Consider the following 8,748-nt stretch of genomic DNA (forward strand, 5'->3'; position numbering starts at 1 on the left):
ATAATATGACAAGTGAGGTTATTTATAATAGTTGGAGGCAAACATGAACCATACAAATCCTATCCCTGTGTCAGAGTTGAAACCGGAATTTCACTTCCGGTTTTATATAAATTGAAATCAAAAATATATTTCCGGTTAGTTCCTTGGGAGTGAAAAACCAGAAACTGAACAGAAACAACAACTCATTCAAAAAAACCTCATGTATTCAAATATAAAAATTTTGGTCAAACTACAAAAATGGATATATTTCCACACCATAACACATGAACAAAATGACATTTACAATAAAATGATACCTAACTACTTAAATGAGCCGAAAAGATTGTTGTCGACCAAATCCATCGGTGGCACCTCTTTTAACTTTTCTCTATTTTTTTCTATTTCAATTTTGTTCAACTTGTTGTATTCTTGCATCCTTTTAATGAATTGGTCTGGCCAAGTCTCGCGTGAGATTGTGAAATGAATCGCCCACTCTGGTGATGTAGGTAGTATAGGGCATTCCGATTTCAAATACACTTGAACAAAGTACTGCGGATTTGAAACCCATCCAACACATATGATACAATCATTTGGATTTGGTATTGGAGCAGTGCGCAGAGGGAAACAAGTCTTCGAGAAACCGTATCTTGTAAGATTAATACACACCCTCTCACACGCACTTTCTATTAGATGACTCATATCAGAGAAGCGCATCCATTTATCCTCCGCTGCAAATCCACTCACGCAAACCATATATCTCTGATTTCGTTTTTCCATTTTGAATGGTGAAATCACATTTGACATGTTTTTGTAAAATATATGGGCGAATCGGAAATGCATTTTCGGTTTTTAATGGGCAATTTCAAAATAACAAAAAATCTTTATTTTAGAAAATGGTGGAATAAAAATTCCCAAAAGTATATCATATCTTTTATCTATAATATAAGAAAAGTTACTGTTCTGAATTTCACCAAAATACCCTTTGATTAACTTAGTCTAATTTAATAATTTTGGGGCAAAAATTGTCTTTTGCTGGTTTTCTACATCTACATTATCATTTTCCGGTGGCCCAACATCAACAAATATCACTTTTAATTTAATATCCCTTTGCAAATAATTACTTTTTACTTTTTGGCAGACCTCTTTTCCCTCTTCACGATAATCCAAAAACCCCTTTATCTTCTCTTCTTCAATTTGTTCTTGAAACCATAAATTTTTCTGCCAAAAGCCTGCTGTGATTCTGCAAACATGATCAAATTCACACACTACCCTTTGTCTTATTTTGCTTCACACACAACCTGATAAAGAGGGTTCAACAACTATTACCAAATAAAGGAATTCACCATTAAAATAACACAAAACTAGGAAGAAAGATAAAATTCTGATTTCATTCATAAAAGCTGCTGCTACAAAAGAGTTGCTATATATACAAACAAAAACCCTAATGGGTCACTAAAAGGGCCAAGCCCAACAATAAAAATTAAAAGGCTGCTGAAATAATAAAAAGGACTATTATTTAGTAACAAAATCTCTCATCCACATGGGCTGTTTTCTAATTCGGGTGGGCCCTCTATCACTACTCACCGGCCCAAGGACAACCTTGTCCTCAAGGTTGGGTATTATCTCTTTTTGTGGATCAGCACTACAAGGAGGCCCAAGAGGAGAAGTAACACGTGAAGCCTTGTGGTGGACAGACTGTACTCCCTAATGGGGAAAGTGTGAGGCGCCAGCTGTGTCCAACGAAACATGGGGAAGTGTGTTGGTCTTGGAACTCATCAAGTCACGTGAAGGGGCATAAGTAAGCAACGGTGGAGATTGTAGATCAAGGGTAGGTGGGCTAAAGGATGGCGCAGATTTAATTGAATTAGAGACGTTAGAAGGAAGCGTGGGAGAGTGGGAAGGTAAAGTACATTGGGACTCTATATTCTGAGTCAGAGTTTCCACTTCCTCATTTCCACTTCTTTTCTCTTCACAAGTAAATGCAGCTTTCCCTTCCACTTCTTGACTATGTTCTCTATTTTCAATAAATGTTGTTCGCTTTCCATCTCCCTTATTTCGTGTATCTGCCTCCCTGTGGTGGTCTTGGGTGCGTAAAACTTCTTCTGCTTCCACATCCGTGGTGGCTAGCTCGGTAGGAATTGGAGTGAAACGCAGCGAAGGGTTCGTACCATGGAACTGACGTAGTTGTGACACATGAAAGATTGGGTGGATCTTGGCGGAAGGAGGTAGATCCAGATGATAGGCGACTTTACCGATGCGACGAATGATCTGGAAGGGGCCAAAGTATCGTTTTGAAAGCTTTTGTGAAGAACGACGAGTCACAGAGGTTTGGCGATATGGTTGAAGTCGTAACCACACGAAATCCCCTTCAGAAAAGGTACGATCTGTTCTCTTTTGGTTTGCCTGTGATTCCATTCTCTGACGACTTCTTTTGAGGTTCTGTTTCAGAGTGGTTAAAAGCTCTGTTCGTTGTTGCAGGGACGAGTCAATGGTCGTGAGTTGGGTGCAGCCACGGGTGTAGCATAACAGAGATGGTGGAGGACGGCCGTACAGAGCCTCGAAGGGAGACATATTGATGGCTGAGTGGTGAGCAGTGTTATGCCAAAACTCCGCGAGATGTAAGTATCGAAACCATTTTTTTGGATTATCACTTGTGAAGCATCTCAAATACGTCTCTAGACAACGGTTAGTAACCTCAGTTAATCCGTCTGTTTCAGGGTGATACGCGGAGCTATACTTAAGTGTGGTGCCCTGTGCCTTGAAAAGTTCACGCCAAAAGTTGCTGAGAAACAGAGGGTCACGATCTGAGACAATGGAGGATGGTATTCCATGAAGGCGACAGATCTCAACAGAAAATCGGACGGCCAGATCTTTAGCAGAGAAACTTGTTAGAAGAGCAATAAAATGGGAAAACTTGGTCAGTCTGTCACAAATGACCCAGATGGTGGTATGGCCAAATGAATTAGGTAAGTGAGTTATAAAATCCATGCTTAACTCGTCCCAAACTAGGGCTGGGATATTTAGAGGTTGTAGTAAACCCTGTTTCTTTTGGGGTAAATACTTGTTTTGCTGACAAACAGAGCATGCTTTAACAAAGGATTTTGTATCCTTGTAGATACCCGACCACAGGAACGAAGAAGAAAGTCTAGCCAAGGTGGGCTGAAGTCCAGAGTGACCCGCTGTTGGGGTTGAATGGTATTCTTTGAGCAGGATCTCTCGGAAATCTGTTTTTGAAGGTATAAAAATTCTGTCTTTGAAGAATACCAGTCCATCTTTGATCTGAAAAGTAGTTTGCATTGCTGTGTCTGTTTGAATTTTGTTTAGTAGCTCTTTACCCTCCTGTGTTGTGTTGTAATGTATCTTCAACTCTTTTATAAGGTGTGGAACTGGTGAAGATATGGAGAGGAGTACAACAGCATCGTCCTCAGTAGGCCGGCGACTCAAAGCATCTGCAACCTGATTTGTGCGCCCAGGTTTGTAAAATATTTCAAACTGAAACCCTTGTAGCTTCGCAGCCCACTTTTGCTGCTCAGGAGTTTGTATTGTTTGAACCAGCAAATTTTTAAGACTCTTCTGATCAGTATATATATGGAAATGTCTTCCGATTAAATACTGACGCCATTTCTTGACAGCTTCTGTAATCGCATACATCTCGCGGACATATACAGAAGAGGCTTGTAGTCTGTGACAGAGCTTTTTGCTGAAGAAGGCAAGTGGATGACCCTGCTGTGAAAGAACTGCTCCAACCGCCAAAGCAGATGCATCGGTTTCAAAGACAAAGAGCTGAGAGAAGTCAGGAAGGCTTAGAACTGGAGTTTGTGTCATTTTGTTCTTTAAAATTGTAAATGCTGTCTCAGCTGATGTATCCCAATGTAATTTAGTGGATCGTAATAAATCGGTGAGGGGAGCGGCGAGAGAGGCGTAGTGGCGAACAAATCGTCGATAGAACCCGGTGAGGCCTAAAAAACCCCTGAGCGCCGTGAGTGATCGAGGCCTTGGCCATTCTAGTATAGCTTTTATCTTTTCTGGATCTGGGGTTACACTAGCACTTGAAATAATATGACCTAGGTAATCAACTTTAGGCACAACAAACACACATTTTGATAATTTGGCAAAGAATTGATTAGTTAAAAGCAACTCAAGAACAGTTTTTAAATGAATAACATGGTCAGTAATAGAAGAGCTATAAATGAGAATATCGTCAAAAAAAACTAAAACGAACCGTCTTAGATAAGGGCGTAGGAGATCATTCATGGCTGATTGAAAAGAACTAGGAGCATTAGTTAGGCCAAAAGGCATAACCAAGAACTCGTAGTGCCCATCAAACGTTCTGAATGCAGTTTTGTGTGTATCTGCCGGTGTTACCCTTATTTGGTGATATCCTGATCGAAGATCGATCTTAGAAAAAATAGTTGCTGAACTCAATTCATCAAATAGCTCATCTATTGTGGGGATAGGAAAACGGTCACGTATAGTAACAGCGTTCAAAGCGCGATAATCAACACAAAATCGCCAACTGCCATCTTTTTTTCGAACTAATAAGACTGGGGAGGAGTAAGGACTGTTGCTAGGTTTAATGATACCCTCTTGAAGCGTCTCCTGAATTATTGAAGTCATAGCTTCTTTTTGTGAATGAGGATACCTATAAAGTTTTACATTAACTGGTGCAGAATTGGGTAAAGTGGGAATGTGGTGATCATGTTGTCTAGGTGGGGGAAGGCCTTGGGGTTTTTGGAAAATGCTGGCAAAGGATTTGATAAGTTTGGAAATGTTTTGAGGAATTTTGGTAGGTAGAGTATCCATGGTCTGAAATGTAGGGCAATTTAGGTTTGTTTCATGGGCTGGGGTTGGTTGATAAAGTAACAAATGGATGGAAGCAACTGAATCAGTGTCAAGGAGATGACATAATTGATTGTAAGAAGAGTGTGTGGGAAGGGATTTGGGATCTCCTGTTATGGTGATATCATTGTTGTTATGGCTGAAAGAGATTTTAGGGATAGAAAAATCGGCCACAAGGGGACCTAAAGTGCGTAACCATTCCATTCCAAGAACTACGTCGGCTCCTTCAATAGGAAGTAGGTGAAAAGGAATTGTAAAAAGGTTATTTTGTAGGGTGATAGGGACTTGGGGGCATAGGCCAGAGCAATGTAATTTGGATCCATTACCAACCATGACAGAAAAGTTAGGTATTGGGGTGGTTGATAATTTAAGGTGTTGGGCTATCCTAGGTTGAAGGATATTGTGAGTGCTACCCGTGTCAATAAGAACTGTCACTGTTAGACCATTTATGAACCCATTGAACTTAAGTGTTTTAGGAAAAAATTGTCCAATAGCAGCCTGGGGAGAAAGTTGGAAATAAGTCTCATTGGATTCTGCTGTCACTGTAGTGCCTTGCTGGTCGTGAGTGTCTTGAATGAAAGAATCATCATCATCATCCAAAAGTAATAAAAAATTTCCTGCTGCACATTTATGACCTGGTATGAATTTTTCATCACAATTGAAGCAAAGCCCTTGAGCTCTACGCTCTTGTAGTTGGCTGTTGGAAAGGCGACGTATGGGTAATCGGTTTGGATTGGCTGATTGGGGTGTTTTAGGCATTGCTGTAGTTGGTGTGGGTGCTGCTGGGTGGGGGTGAGCAGGCTGACGTGAATAGGTATTTGGGGAAAAAGGTTTTTGAAATTTAGGTTTGGCTTCCCTTAACTTAGATTCAATTAATTTGGCAAGACCAATTGCTTGGGAAATGGAGGATGGTTTATGAATAGCAAGCTCATTTTGAATATCTGGTAGCAAACCTGAAATGAAACAATTTAATATAGCCTCATGTGATAGCCCAACTACTTGATTGCCCAACTTTTCAAAAGCTGCCTGATACGCCACTACAGAATGGGTTTGTTTCAATTTAAATAATTCAGCTTGATGATTTTCAAAAGTTGAAGGGCCAAAACGCAATTCTAGGGCTTTTGTAAAAGAGAACCAGTCAACCAACAATTTATTCTGGTGCATCCATTTGAACCAACCTAGAGCATCTCCTTTCATATAAAATGACATCATGGACAATCTACTTTCAGGAGGTAATTGGTAAAAAGTAAAAAATTGGTCAGCTTGAAAAAGCCATTCTAAAGGGTTTGACCCATCAAATAATGCAAGTTCTAATTTTGGGGTACGGAAAGTAGGTATTGGGGATGGGGGTGCAGGCTGGGTATAAGGAATATGGCTAGAGAAAAATGTAGGTATAGGCTGGCTGGCAGAAAAACCAGCTGTCGCATATGGAATGGAGAAATTCTGGTTTGTTGAAAAAGGGGGTGAATAAAGGCTGTAGGGTATGAAGGCTGCTTGAGTAGTGTTGGGTAATCTGGTGGTAGTAGAAACCCTGGGTTGTGGGGGATTTTGGGAAGTGAGTGTAGAGTTATGAAGAGGGGTATGGGCTGGGGAAAGGTTATAGGCAGAATGCTGTGTATGTAAAGGTGAAGAGAAAGTGCTTTTAGGAATACCTGATGAAGAAGCTGCTGTTGGAATAGGAGAGGTAGATTGGGGGGTCTTTTGAGCTACCAGCTTTGTAAGAATGGTCATCATGGAGTCATACCTCTTGTCAGCAGTTTCTCTATCGCTGTCCATACGGTTGTTCAGCTTCTGCAGATCCGTGGCAGCAAGCGCAAAACGTTCGTCCAATTGATTTTGGGTATCTTGTAGCAAATTATTAAGGTGTAGGGAGGAGGTTTGTAGAGCTGTTTGGACAGCTTCATCAATGATTTCTTTGGATGAAGGGTTTGGTGGTTTGGGAGGAGCCATGAGAACAATAAAATGAAAGCACCAATGATAAAGAGGGTTCAACAACTATTACCAAATAAAGGAATTCACCATTAAAATAACACAAAACTAGGAAGAAAGATAAAATTCTGATTTCATTCATAAAAGCTGCTGCTACAAAAGAGTTGCTATATATACAAACAAAAATCCTAATGGGTCACTAAAAGGGCCAAGCCCAACAATAAAAATTAAAAGGCTGCTGAAATAATAAAAAGGACTATTATTTAGTAACAAAATCTCTCATCCACATGGGCTGTTTTCTAATTCGGGTGGGCCCTCTATCACAACCCTACCATCTGTCTCACAAACAAATACCTCCATCTCTCTCGAGAACAAATACCTTCATCTCTTCTCCACAACAAATACCACCAAATTGAACCAAGCCATGTTCCAATAAATATCTTAATGGCTTCTTTGATTCTTAAAAATGGTTTCAAAGCATTATCCATTTGTAATAGCTTACTTTCTAATAGAGTAGAACCAACTAACTGCAGCGAAGGATCCCAACAGGAAATTTAACATAGGTATTAGTTATTAGTTTTTTTCTTCCAGTTAGCTACTACGCATGATTTCTATTTAGTGTGTAGTGATGCTTCCTTTATAGGTGCAGATTAATTTCTTTCGGTGATGGACTTATCGTCGGTGTTAGGTTGCGGTGGCTGCCGGTGATTATTCTGAAACAGGTTCAGTTTCAACCTTTTTTTTCCGATTTTCTCTATTAATATGTTTGGAGCTTAAATCATTGATTGAATCAAATAAATAACTTCTTCCTTCTTTTAGATTCTTTTTGAATGTTTAGTTTCAGCCCTGCATTTTAAATGTTCTTTTCTTAAACTCTCTTTTCAGTTGTATTGAATTTGAATTTGAATGTTGAAGCAAGTACCATTTTGAATGAAGATTTAGTTTAAAGGTCGTTTGACTTTGAAATAAGGGTTATAATTAAATGGTTCGTCTATACTGTTATCGAGCATTATTCATTTTCTTTACTAGGTTAGGGTGCCCTTGCAAGTCTACTCCGATAGCTGATGTTTCTACATATAGTGTAACTCCTATATATGAAGGTACTGGCTACTGAACTCTTAACTTCAACCTTCATTTCTTGTACAGGCTAGAGTTTACTTTAATAAAATACAATGCTTCTGTTTTGAGAAGCAGTGACTACTTGAGACCAGATTCACATGCTTGTAAGTCTGATTTTGTGTTTCTTGTGTATGTTCCCATCTATGACATGTGACACATCTATTACCATCATATGATATCTTGAATATCTAATCTATTTAGACTTGGCTTATGATATTAGAATTGGCTTTTCAGCATAACTACTTCTGGTATATGAACTGTTTAGACCATTCTACAAGTTTCACATACTTTTTCATGCATGCATTGATGCATCCCAAGCATAACATACTCTTAACAGACTGCGATTGGAGCAAGTCGGGCGATATATGACGGCGGGTTCCAAAATGTTGCTGCTGCACAACAAATGATGTACTACAAGTAAAATATCATAAGCTATCTATATGGTGCATGCATACCTATATACGTTGCACATTGGTTGCTGTCAAAACACTAGGGAGTTATTTTATTTATTTTCTTTTTAATTAATGGTGGTGATGTACCCTAACAAATTAGATCAAACATTTTGAATGTGTTTGTGTTTCTATCATGCTACTGATGGTTGCTTTAGTAGAAATATGGTTGTTACTGATGGTTGTACTATATATTAAATAAAATTGTGTAGCCAAAAACAGTCAAATAACCTTAAAGTTCTTCATCTTACAAATCATTTATAAACTTAAAGTTTACCTTTTTTTTAACTGAAAATGTAGCTTAATCATCAAAATATATATTTAACTATAATTGGTTCAATTAAGGATGAACTGTTCATCGGTGAAAAGCCTTTGCAACAAAAACTTATCAACATGTGATTGGGAGCTCTGATATAATTTCAAAAACATTGTA

The 8,748-nt window shown here is 38.9% G+C and overlaps 1 protein-coding gene and 1 long non-coding RNA gene across 3 annotated transcripts; one reads left to right on the plus strand and one right to left on the minus strand.

Annotated features, from left to right (window-relative positions):
- Window positions 1-300: 300 nt before the first annotated feature.
- LOC131659665 (uncharacterized) lies at window positions 301-783 on the minus strand. The gene has a single exon (XM_058928821.1). The coding sequence runs from the start codon at window positions 781-783 to the stop codon at window positions 301-303; it is 483 nt and encodes a 160-aa protein (XP_058784804.1).
- Window positions 784-7,074: 6,291 nt separating this feature from the next.
- Window positions 7,075-8,748, plus strand: LOC131657081 (uncharacterized). 2 transcript variants are annotated; one of them, XR_009300464.1, is made up of 3 exons: window positions 7,075-7,310; window positions 7,391-7,469; window positions 7,777-8,748. It is a non-coding gene; the product is annotated as an uncharacterized LOC131657081 (long non-coding RNA). The 2 variants fall into 2 exon arrangements; XR_009300465.1 differs by having other exon boundaries at window positions 7,397-7,469.

Source organism: Vicia villosa, linkage group LG3 (assembly GCF_029867415.1).
Source record: "Vicia villosa cultivar HV-30 ecotype Madison, WI linkage group LG3, Vvil1.0, whole genome shotgun sequence".
NCBI classification, from domain to species: domain Eukaryota; kingdom Viridiplantae; phylum Streptophyta; class Magnoliopsida; order Fabales; family Fabaceae; genus Vicia; species Vicia villosa.

Coding starts and splice junctions, on each gene's coding strand:
- LOC131659665 (XM_058928821.1), bottom strand. CDS start 783: ATGTCAAATGTGATTTCACCATTCAAAATGGAAAAACGAAATCAGAGA.